The sequence below is a fragment of the Sciurus carolinensis genome, chromosome 18 (genome assembly GCF_902686445.1).
Source record: "Sciurus carolinensis chromosome 18, mSciCar1.2, whole genome shotgun sequence".
NCBI classification, from domain to species: Eukaryota; Metazoa; Chordata; class Mammalia; order Rodentia; family Sciuridae; genus Sciurus; species Sciurus carolinensis.
The window spans coordinates 5,569,447-5,582,466 of NC_062230.1; the positions used below are offsets into that span (position 1 = coordinate 5,569,447).

At 37.3% G+C, this 13,020-nt stretch overlaps 1 protein-coding gene across 1 annotated transcript in view; it reads left to right on the top strand.

The window, feature by feature from the left end:
• The window catches only part of Baz1b (bromodomain adjacent to zinc finger domain 1B), a 72,545-nt gene that overhangs the window by 42,466 nt on the left and 17,059 nt on the right, over positions 1-13,020 (top strand). Inside the window, 5 exon segments of the mRNA XM_047533465.1 lie at positions 3,458-3,596; positions 4,347-4,480; positions 7,566-7,671; positions 8,695-8,793; positions 12,513-12,690. Coding sequence (XP_047389421.1) covers positions 3,458-3,596; positions 4,347-4,480; positions 7,566-7,671; positions 8,695-8,793; positions 12,513-12,690 — 656 coding nt within the window.

The following is a 13,020-nucleotide window of genomic DNA, read 5'->3' on the forward strand; positions in this document are numbered from 1 at the left end:
TCTCATATATTTGGTAAGATTGAAGCCCTTAGCACAGTTGCCAACTTAGATAATAATCTTTCCTTTATTAATGTTTAAGAATTGAAAAATCTTGGGCTTTAATGGCACCATCAAATCTGAATTTTAAGAAAAAAACCTTATCAAATAATTCTCACACCATATAACTCACTCCTTTATCATATACCATTCATTGTTGTGAAATATATTCACAGATATGCCTAGCCATTGCCACAGTCGTGATTTTTTTCACTTCAGGAAGACACCCAACTCCCCTTACCTTATTGTCAGCCCATTCACCCATCTTCCCCAGCTGTAAGTGGCCACCAGTCTACTTTCTTTATATATAAATTGGCCTGTTCTAGACGTTTCCTATAAATGGAATTGTTTTCGTCAGCTTTGTGTTCCTGTGACCAAAAGAGTTGACAGGAACAACTTAGAAGAGGAAAAGCTTATTTTGGCCCACAGTTTTAGGCGTCCAATACCTGGTTGGCCAGCTCCACAGCTCTGGGCCCAAGATGAGACCCCATCATGGTGGAAGAATATGGCAAACAAAGGCAGCTCAGGACACAGCAACCAAGAAGCAGAGAAAGCTCTACTTACTAGGGATAGTATCACCCCTGGTGACACACTTCCTCCCGCCACACACAGCTGTCTGCCTACAGTTACCACCCAGTTAGTTCATGTCAGTGGATTAATCCACTGATTAGGTTACAACTCTCCTTACGTAAGCATTTCATCACTGAACCTTTCTGGATTGTCTTTCATATGAGCTTTTGGGGGCCACCTCATATCTAAACCATAACAATAATCATATAATACATTTGTACTTCTGTGACTTTGTTTCCCCTCCCCACATAGCTTGATGTTTTGGAAGCTCACCCTTGCTGTGGCATGTACAGCACTGTGCAAGCCGGGTGCCTTGGTGCATGTCTGTGCTCTCACTACTTGAGAGGCTGAGGCAGGAGGATTGCAAACTCAAGGCTAGCTTAACTTAGTAAGACCTTGTCTGAGAATAATAAAAATGACCACAGACATAGCTTAGTGGTAGAGCACTTCTGGGTTCAATTCCCAGTACTGTAAACAGACAGAAAAACATGCCTCATGAAAGGAACCATTCATAAGACCATCTCTTTCTTCTCCAGGAGGTCAGTGGACATTTTAGGTTGTTTCAACCTTTGGGTATTATAAGTGATGCTGTTTTCAATATTAGGACAACAGTTTTTCTATAAGACATGTGTTTTATTTCTTTTGGGTACATATTTAGGAATGGAATTGCTGTGGAACTGCCAGGCTATTTATCAAGGTGGCTGCATGATTTTATCTTCCCACCAGTGGTGTCTGAAGGTTCTGATTTCTCTATTTCCTCACTAACCCTTGTTATTTTGTCTTTATGGTTATAGCCATCCACGTGGAAGTGAATTGATCTCTCATTATTTTGATTTGCATTTCCTTCATGACTAGTGATGTTCCTATTGGCTATTTGTGTATCTTTGAAGAAATGTTAATTCATATCTTTTGCCCATTATTAAATTGAGTTATTTGTGGAGGTGGTGGCACATGCCTGTAATCCCAGCTACTTGGGAGGCAGAGGCAGAAGGATTACAAATTCAAGGGCAGCCCAGCAACTAAGCAAGATCCCAACTAAAAATAAATAAAAAGGGCTGGGGGTGTAACTCAGTGGTAAAGTGCCCCTAGGGTCAATCCCCTATACTGCTCCATGCCAAGAAAGTTCTTTTAATTATTAAGTTGTAAGACTTTTCTTAACATATTCTAGACTACAACTCCCTTATTAAACACGATGTGTAAAATATTTTTGCCCAATTTGTGAGTTGTCTTTTCACTTTCTTGATAGTGTCCTTTGAGGCATAAATAAGGGTTTTAATTTTGGTGAGGTCCAGTTTTTTAAATTTATTTTTCTTTTGTTGCTCATGGATATGATGTTATATCTTGAGAATCCATTTCTGAATCCAAGATTGTAAATATTTACCCCCGTGTTTTCTTCTAAAAGTCTGTGAGTTGTATGTCATTATTTATTTATTTTTTGTTGGGGTATGGGACCCAGGGTCTCTGGCACACTGAGTGCAAGCACTCTAGTTCTACTGCTGAGCCACACCGTCAGTTCTCGCTGCCTCTTTTTATCATTTCCCCTGCTAATAGCAGTCAATAGGTCAAGATTAATTTGTTAAAGGTAACGAATTCCATGTTTCATTGTATTTTACTTTGGTTTTTCAGTGCCTGAGATCAAACCCAGGGCCTGGAACATGCTAGGCAGGCACTGTACCAACACCCCCAACTCTTCCACATTAGTTTATGTAAATAGAATTTGTCTTAAGTTTTAAAAGTAACATCTGTTGACAGATGGATTTTCCACATTCTTATCATATTATGGATGTTATCAGTAGAGGATCAGGGTTAAAGATTCTGGCATTGTAAATAGCAGTGTTCTGTACTATTTGGTAGCAATTTGTGTCAGGGAAGAGCTTAAAAGACAAAATGACAGGGTTTTTTTTGTTGATGGTGGTGAAAGAAATTTCTATTGGAATAAAATAAGTTGTTGTAATGAATAAACTGAGTGAATCAATTAAAATTTTTCCATCATTTACAGTAGTGACTTGCCAAATAATTAGAAAAATGTTATTCAACATACAATGTTGTCGTTTTTTGGTGGTAGTGTGTGTGTACAGGTGCAGTGCTGGGGATTGAACCAAGGCCTTTGTGTCCAGAGCAAGCACCTGACACTAATTATAATTGCCTACACAGGTTTCTGTGTCCTGACTTTCTCAGTTTGTTTTTTCTTGTCAAGGATATTAAGCTGAATTACTGTCCCAATTCCTCAGGACTGAAATATGTTTTATTTTGAAACGGTTATTTTATTAGTTACATTTATCCTGATTTTTGACAGTGGTAGGTGAGACTTCATGAAAATTTGAGGAATATGGGAGGACCAAATAGAAATCGTTGTCTTACATGCCATTTCGTAGATGAGAATTCAGAGAGGGAAACAGGTTCTTTGAGCATCTACTTTCTTTTTCTTTTTCTTTCTTTCTTTTTTTTTTTTTTTTGGTATCAAGAATTAAAACCAAGGGGCTCAACTACTGAACCACATCCGCAGCCTTTTTTTTAATGTATTTTATTTTATTTAGAGACAGGGACTTGCTGAGTTGCTAAGGGCCTCTCTAAATTGCTGAGGCCAGCTTTGAACTGGCAGTCCTTCTGACTTAGCCTGCACACCTCTGGGATTACCATTGTGTGCCTCCACACCTGGCTGAGCATCTACTTTCTAATTGGCACTTTTTTCTTTTTCTTTTAAATTCTTTTTTGTTGTTGTTGTCAGTGAACTTTATTTATTTATATGTGGTGCTGAGAATCAAACCCAGTGCCTCATACTTGCTAAGCAAGTACTCTACCACTGAGCCGCAATCCCAGCCCCTAACTGGCACTTTTTTATCTTTACCAGTGAAACTAGAACGTGAAGCTGAGGAAGAACGAATCCGGAAGCACAAGGCAGCTGCTGAGAAGGCTTTCCAGGAAGGAATTGCCAAGGCAAAACTAGTTATGCGGAGGACTCCTATTGGTACTGATCGAAACCATAATAGGTAAGTTACTAAATTTGATTTTTGTTATCTTACAGGGCTATTCTTTTGTTATTAGTTATGACGCTATCTGAAGCACTAAAAATAGGTAACCTTTCCTATTCAGTTTTCCAGTTTCCATTGAAAACACAGTTGCTTATCATACGTTTATTGACTATTAAATGTGCCAAATACTAGGGTTACAAAGTTATATAAGACATTGCCCAGGGCTGGGGATGTAGGTTAGTGGTAGAGTGTTTACCTAACTTTCAGGAGGCCCTGCGTTTGTTCCCAGCATTGCCCAAAAAAAGAAAAAGAAAGAGACTTTTTCTGGCTCTTAAAGGTATTAAAAATATAAAACTGAAATGAGGGTGAAGTGTAATCCAGACTTCCTAGTTAGTTTAATACACAACATACACTCACACTTATAATTTTCTGGCAGTACTAGGGATTGGACCCAGGGCCTCACAAATGCTAGGCAAGCACTCTACCACTGAGCTACAGTTCTCAACCTGGTAATGTATTTTAAATACATGCATTGTGTGGAACCTGAAGATAGAGAAGTATTAGAAATTATAAAGATTATAGACATTTAGTCAGTCTCAAATTCCAGGAAATTTTGGTATCCTCTGTTTTACCAGTTTTATCTGTCTGCAGTTCTGAGCAAAGGTTCTGTCAACTGTGGTTTCAAATGCTTAGTCAACTTTTCTAACATTAAAATCATCCAATCCTGATGTATTCATTTTCTTATTAACACTTCACTCTGATTTGTAGATACTGGCTCTTCTCAGATGAAGTTCCTGGATTGTTCATTGAGAAAGGCTGGGTACATGACAGCATTGACTACCGATTCAACCATCGCCGCAAAGACCGGGCAGACTCTCCTGATGAGGATTACTGTCCCCGAAGTAAGCCTGTCTACTCTAGATACCCCTCTGATTGTGAGAGGGTTGTGTCCTGATGAACCCCATCATAGATTGAAAGGATTGTGTGTTGAAAATGCATTGAACGCACCTAACCTCCCAGGCACCTAGCTTAGCAGCATGGCACATCAGTGTTCCCTCCCATGGTTGTGTGGCTACTACCTTTTCCATTTCCATTTCCATTTGTCGCCTTTAAAAAAATCTGTAAGTATTTCATGGTGAGTGGTCGTGAATGCCATACAGAGAAGGAAAGAAATTACCATTTTTATTACCAGTTTGGTCCTCACTGTTGTGAGAGGATAGAGAGCTTGAATATTAGGATATTTGGGTAGTAAATTTTATAGGCACAGTTTTCAAACTTTGTCTCTTGTAGACTTCTTTGTAGGTGCTTCAGGGGTTAGCATTGAGGTTAGGGAACCAAGAAAGCAACGTTGTATCTTCTATCCCAGCAGTTTGAGAGGCAGAGGAAGGAGAATTTTAAGTTTGAGACCAACCTCAACAATTTATTGAAGTCCTGAGCATTTTAGTGAAGCCCTTTCTCAAAATAAAAAATAAAACAGACTGGAGATGTGACTCAGTGGTTAAGTGCCCTTAGCTTCAATTCCTATTATCTAAAAATGTAAATAAATATGTCTCCTCTTTGCTTTTAAAATTATTTATTCAATATTTTTGGAGCATCTCTGATCTATAAAGCAATTTTTACTGTGTGGGGGGTGCAGCTGCAAACAAGACAGATAAGGTCTGGAATGTCATTTAAAATTCTGGTAAAGAGAAACAGCAAATACATAAAAATAAGTGACTGGAAGTGGGCAAAAGTTGACACCTGTAGTCCCAGGTACTTGGCAGGCTGAAACCAGGAGGGTCATTTGAACCATGTTGTTCAGGTGCAGCCTGGGCAATACAGCAAGACCCTATCTCTTTAAAAACAAAACTAAAAAACAAAGTGAAAAGGGTCATGAGGAGGCACAACAGTCTTCCTCATCTCAGCACTGGTTATGTGAGTGGGTTTGTAAAATAAACCCAGGTATACTTTTCTGAATATGTATTTTCATATTCTTTCTTGAAGTATACCTGTTGCATATATTTAAAGAAAAATTAAATTTTTCTTTTTAAGTTTTGAGAATGAGATGCTAGGGTCAGAGCAGGTCTTCTAAACTTCCAAGTTACTAACATTTTGAGTCAGAGAATTCTTTGTAGTGGAAACTGTTCTGTCCATGTTTATGTGATATTTAGGGTTATTGTATATCCCCAAACTTCAAATGTAAAGTGTTTTCATGTTAAATTATATTAAGTGTAGATTGTCACCTTGTCAAAAAATCTAGTTTTTGTAGACTTTATAAATACCTATCTGAGGTTACAGTTAAATTAGCAGTTAACTACAGAGTCAGGGTCTTCAGAGATGGAAGACATTACTGGAAGAGGGTCTGTTTTATAATGTATTTCAAAAGCCAAATGACAGCCTGACTTGGTAGCACCTGCCATCCTGTAATTCCAGCTACTTGGGAGGACAGCAGAATAGAAATCAGCTTGGGTTAAACCTTAACGTCAGGGCTCGAAAATCAGGTCTACGTAGTTAAATAGATCCCTGAGAGAGGATTGGGCTCCAAATCCCTTTATTTGTAAGGTGTGTTTTATTTTGATTTTTATGTTCCTGGAGATTGAACCCATTCTACCACTGAACTATCCCCAGCACCCCTGCTCGGGTCTCACTAAGTTGCCCAGGCTGACCTCTAGCATGCCGTCGTCCTGCCTCAGCCTCCTGAATAGTTGGGATTATGGGTGTGTAACAATGTACCTGGCCTGGTAGATGGTCTCATTTAGTGTTATCAAGTTCCAGAATGATACTATCTGTTCAGAATTACCCAGCCATAAAGACTTCACAGGGTTACATAGAATTTCATGGAAGTTGCTGCAGGTTGAGGGGAAGGGAATGGGGGCAGAGGAGAGAACCAATTATAGCATTATTAAGTCAGAACTAAAATATTGTAGTGTTCTAAAATGGACTTTGATAAATAGACATAAGCTATATCTATATTAAGGTTATGAAAGGTATATATAAACTTATTTATGAAAAAGTTAGTGGTTATTATTTGACATTTGAAGTCTCCAAGGTCAAGTCTGTAGTATTTTCTATATTTTGATTGTCTCCCCTTCATCTCAGATGTCTTTGCTCTTAACATCATTGACAAGGAATAATCATTTTTTCATTTCCTTCTTTTTTCTTTTTCTTTTTTTTGGGGGGCAGTACCGGCATTCAAAACCAGGGCTCACTCATGTGAGGCAAGTGTTCTTATCACTGAGCTATGTTCCCAATCCAAGGATTCTTTATTTGCTTTGATATAAAGTTATTTAGTCATCCCTCTATTCTTAGTTATAGTACTCTTAAAATTTAAACTGTTCAACTATAGAGAGTAAATACAGGTACTTCTCAACTTACAATTGGGTTATGTTTCCATAAACTTACTGGAAATTGAAAATATTATATGTTGAAATGCATTTAAGGGCTGGAGTTGTAGTTCAGGGATAGAGCACTTGCGTAGCACATGGAGGCACTAGTTTCCATCCTGAGCACCACATAAAAATAAATAAGTAAAATAAAGGTATTATGTCCATCTACAACTAAAAAAAAATATTTTGAAAAATGCATTTAATACAACTGTCCTTACCAAACAGCATGGCTGTTTGTTAGCAGCATCGTAGCATATTGTAAACTATCATTGCTCACCCTTATGATTATGTGGCTTGCTGACACTACCCAGCATTGCAGTAGAATGTTGTATTGGATATTGTAGACCCAGGAAAAGTTAAAAATTCGAAGTATAGTTTCTAATGATGTGATGTTGTATATCACTTTGCTATCATCATAAAATGAAAAACTCATAAATTGTACCATCATAATTTGGAGACCATCTGACTCAGATAATGTATTATTCAGATAAATATTCAAAAGAAATGTGCATCTACTGTATATTCCATGTTGTTAGTTGTTGGGCTTGGTGTAGGGTACTTAGACTTGAAACTAGGAATTAGGTATTTACTATGTTTAACTTAATGTTTACATTTTTCTTAGGTAAGAAAACAAACTTAGGCAAAAATGCAACCATCAACACACAGCATGGATCAGCAGTAGAAACTGCTGTGGAGACCACCATCCCCAAGCAGGGACAGAACCTATGGTAATGTGAGCATTCATCTGGTTGCTCTTTTTTTTTTTTTTCTCTTTCCCCAAATGTTAAGAAAATATTTAATATAATGAAATCTATTGAGGACATTTCATGTTACTTTGAATTCTTGTATATTAAAACTCACTGTTTCATAAGCAGATTTGATTTTTTTGATAAGCAGATATTTGTATTTCTCAAGGTTTGGAATTTGATTTTCCCTCTATAATGTAACTTTGCATATTATATCAGATCTTATGTAACAGTGGAGATGCTCTTAAATTGGGGAACAGAAGTAGTTAGGATATTCCTGAGTTAAATGTTATTAATTCATTCAAGTTTATTAATTTGGTAATTATTTATACTTTATATAAACTGTATAAATTAAAATAAATTCATTGATTAAATTTTATTAATTGAAGAATAGAAATTGTATACATAGCCAGTATACACAGTTGGGCACAGTTGTACTTTTTTTTTTTTTTTTAGCAAGAAGCTAGGTGGTTCTTCAACTCTGGGAGGGTTACCCCTTTTTGTTGCAGGGGGTGGGAGTTCTACCAGCGATTGAACTCAGGGGCACTTGACCACTGAGCCACATCCCCAACCCTACTTTTGTATTTTATTTAGAGACAGGGTCACTGAATTGCTTAGTGTCTCACTTGTGCTGAGGCTGGGCTTTGAACTCAAGATTGGGAAGGTTCCTTTTAATTGCTTTAACTGCATTAGCTGCATCAGCTACGATTCAGTGACCTTTCATCTTTGAGGTATAGGTTTACTTTTTGAAGGTATGTGGGAAGATGTTCCTATTAACTTTTAAAATTTGTCTCATTTTACAGTACTAAAGAAACACTGGTTCCAGTGTCCTCATGAAGCTGACTTTAAGCATCATGGAAACAGTGAATTATTTATTCTGATTTTAGATGTTAGACTGTAAACAGGTTTAGGATTTTGCTTTTCCAGCTCCCATCATCAGCCCTTGATCCCTTCTTGTTTGATTGATTGCTTTTCAGAGCTATAAGATCTCTTTCGCCTCTACAGGTTTTTATGTGATAGTCAGAAGGAACTGGATGAGTTGCTAAACTGCCTTCATCCTCAGGGAATAAGAGAAAGCCAACTTAAAGAGAGACTAGAAAAGAGGTAAGGATTTTTATCTTGCTTCTCACATCATCTCTTCAATAGTAGATATAAATAACTGAGGAATATTGTGGTTTTTGCTTGTAAGCTATTAAAGTAAAAATTTTAAAATTCCTATAACCCTTTGATGTTCATATTTCTTGGTACATCATGCTTATCTGGAAAAATATACCTTTAAATCATCTATAATACAGGTTAACAGTATTTCTTATTGAATAATGCATGCCCCATATTAAGCTGTGAGCCTCATTATAATTAGGCAGTCTTGCAAATGCAGTATCTGATGGGTTGGTTTTTAAGTGTTCTGTTAAACCGGGTGTGGTAGCACACCCCTCTAATCCCATCAACTCTGGAGGCTGAGGATTGCATGTTTGAGGCTAGCCTCTGCAACTTAGCAAGGCTCTCAGCAATTTAACAAAATCCTAAAAAGGGTTAGGGTTGTAGCTCTGTGACAGAGCACAGGAGTTCAATCCCCAGTACAAAAAAAAAAAAAAGAAACTGTGTCAAGATTGACCATAGCGGTGGCGGGGTGGGGGGGAATAATAGAATGAATCAAAAACTATTACCCTAGGCAAATGTGTGATTACACAAGTGGTATGCTTCTACTTCATGTACAAACAGAGAAACAAGATGTATCCCATTTGTTTACAATAAAAATAAATTAAAAAAAAAAAAAAAAAGATTGACCATAGGCCAAAAGTGGAATGTAAATGCCCATCATGTGGATAAACAAAATGTGGTATTTCTGAATGATGGGATATTATTTAGTCACAAGAAAGTAATGAAGTGTTGATACAACATGGATGAACCTACAAAATATAAGGTTTAAATGAAAGAAGCCAAATATAAAATATCAGATATTTTATGGTTTCACTTATATGAAACATCCAGGATGGGCAGCTACATAGAAACAGAAGTAAATTCCTGGTTGCCAGAGGATGAGTAGGGAGGATTGGAAATAGCAAGCTTCTAACATGTACGGGTCTCTGGGGTGTTGGAAATGTCTTAGAGCTTGGTAGTTGTGATGATTTCATAACATAAAATCCCGTGAAACAAAACTTTTTAAAATGGTGAGTTTTATACTAATTATATCTTTTAAAAAAAAATATGCCTCATCACAAACATCTGTAATCTTAGATATTTGAGAGGCTGAGGCAGGAGAATCATAGGCTTGAGGCCAGCCTGGGCATGCTGGTAATACCTATCTCAAAATAAAAAGGAATGGGGGTATAGCTCAGTGGTAGACTGTTTGCCCAGTTTGCATGAGGCCCTGATTTTCACCCCCAGTGTGAGAAACAAAACAAAATTAAAATCCAAAAGTCCTGTCTTGCTTTCAAAATAGCATCCACTTCATCTAGATTTTTCGGTGCCATTTCTATTGTATCACTATTTCTGTCAAAGCCAGGACAATGGTTTTTGGCTTAAGGCTACCTCTAATTTCTGACCGCATATTTATTTTCATGACTGAATCTAGGTTTCATTCAAGAGACAAGAAGAATACCATTTAGTACATACTCTATAGTATTGCCAGACTTACTGGACTGGTAATAGGTATATTAACTATTCCATTGCTTAATATGTTCGTTAATTAAAATTGTACTGAAAATTGTGTGTTATCTTAATACAAATGTGTCTAGGCAATTTAAAGAAGACAAAGTGTTAGTACTCAGAACCACAAAGGAATACAGATGTGTGATGTTCCTCCTTTTTGGTTAAGGTATCTTATAGGTATACGAGTAGATTGAGAGGACCTGCTTTGTTCATTAAATGCAAAGAGATCCAGTCTTATTCACATTTAGAGGTTGTCAGGATTGAAGATGAAAGCTAGGTATAGTATGTGCCTGTGATGCCAGCATTTGGGAGACTCAGACAGGAGGATTTCAAGTTCACTTCCAACCTCGGCAGCATACTGAGACCAGGTCTCAAAGTAAAAACTTCTTTCTTTTGTTTTACTGAATATTTTAAAAATTCCTTGTAGCTGAATACAGTGGCACATACTATAATCCCAGCAATTTGGGAGGCTGAGGCCAGGGAGGTTGCAAGTATAAGGCCAGCCCCAGCAATTTAGAGAGACCCTGTCTCAAAATAAGAAGTAAAAAGGGCTGGGGTATATTCCAGTGGTAAAGTACTCTGGGTTCAATCCTCAGTGCCAAAAACAAACAAACCAAAAAACCTGAAAAAACTGTTTTTTTTTTAAATTTTTTTCTTTATTTCTTTCTTTCTTTTTTTTTCTTTTTTTTTTTTTTTGTACTGGAGATTCAACCCAGGGGTGCTTGACCCACTGAGCTACGTCCCCAGGCCTTCTTATTTTTTATTTTGAGACAGGGTCTCACTAAGTTGCTTGGGGCCTTGCTAAGTTGCCCTTGAACTTGAAATTGTCCTACCCCAGCCTCCTGAGTCACTGGGATTAGTTGTCCACCACTGGGTCTGGCTTATTTTGAACTTTTTTAAGGACACCAGGCAGTTTGGGATTTGTTTCCCATTAAAGTGCCATGCATGTTTTTTATAACTGAATTGCACTTTTATTTCTGTATAATATTCTACAAGTTTGCATAATATTAATGAATGCGCCCTGGTTTTTCCATTCTCTTGGTGGTGGTTATTTGAGTTGTTTCCTCTTGAGGGAGAACAGGGATAGGATAATGTTTTATGAGCCACTTGAGGTTCAAATTTGAAAACCAAAAACATTATGCTATTTAGAAGAAAATATGCAAAAGGGATGGAGAATATAAACAAAAGGGTAAGCAAAAGTATACAAGGGCAGCTAGAAGTATAAGGAAATAAAATTTTTGAATTCATTGACAATAAAAGTTAACCAAATACTTAGCCACAAAATGTCAACAAATTTAAAAACATAAACTTTAGAATACATTCTCTAGTCAGATTACAGTAAAGTTAAAAGTAAATTCTTCATTAATGACCAGAAAATCCTTAACTGCTGAGTTAAGTGTGTTCTCCTTGTATCCAAGGAGAAAATAAAAAGGAGTTTCTGTAGCATATGGAAAGCCTGAAGGGAGAAACCAGAGCGACACAGTGGAGGTGCACCCCAAGGAAATAACATAACAGCCTTCGTTACTAAGACAGAGAGGAACTTTGTGCTTAGCTCCAATGACGGGAGCTGTAGTGTTTATTTTGTAGGAAGTCCACACTTCCACCTGTGGCCCACCTGGGGTAGAATGCCTTATAAGAAACTTCACTGCTGGGACCTCAAGGGGTTAATCTTCAGTGCGAGGCTAACTCTGCTGAGGTTACTGTGTAGGTTTTATCTCACATTCACATTTCTTTGTGTTGTGATAAGTTTTAAGCAGACAATATTAAAGTTATCCCAGGTTGGTGGCATTTTCTTGGAACAAGCAAGCACCAGTTCTCCAGAGGAACACACCTTCACAATCCCACAGCTAATGTTCCGGGAGACTTATGGGAAACAAGTCACAAAATGCACAAACCAGGTGCCATGATTGAGAACTGGGAAAGGCATTGTTCACCAGACACCAGAATTAGCCCACATAGAATAAAATAATTGGTTTTAGAATGAAACAAGAATTAAGAAAAATTTGAAATTTTGTACACAAAACACAAGACTGATTACCACAATACACTTTTAAAAAACAAAATCTAAATAAGTTTTGCAGAAATAGAACATCTCACTCAAGTAATTGAAATTTAAAGAATATCTTCACATACTTTTTACTTCACCTTTTCCTTTGCCCCAACTCTTGCAGGTACCAGGACATCATTCACTCTATTCATCTAGCTCGTAAACCAAATTTGGGTCTCAAATCCTGTGATGGCAACCAGGAGCTCTTAAACTTTCTCAGGAGCGATCTCATTGAAGTTGCAACAAGGTTACAGAAAGGAGGACTTGGATATGTGGAAGAAACATCGGAATTTGAAGCCCGGGTAAGCGTATAAGAGAACACACTTTGAAGGCTGTTTCCTAGGAAAATACAATTTGAAATTGCTCCTTGATACTGTAATTGACTTCCCGAGATAACCCTAGAAATCATGTGTTTGAATTTGTCCTGAATGGAACCAAAAATTCTTCAAGTATATTATTTTTCCCTTTGTTATCTTTCGCTGGTATGCAGAAAAAACCTACTAGGCAGTTCAGAACCTTCGTTGGAAAAGAGCTTATCTACCAGAATGAAAACTGGCAGTCGAGCCATAGTCATATTACATCATTTAATATTCCTTTCCTTGTGAGAGCTGTGCTTCAAATTATGAAATGCG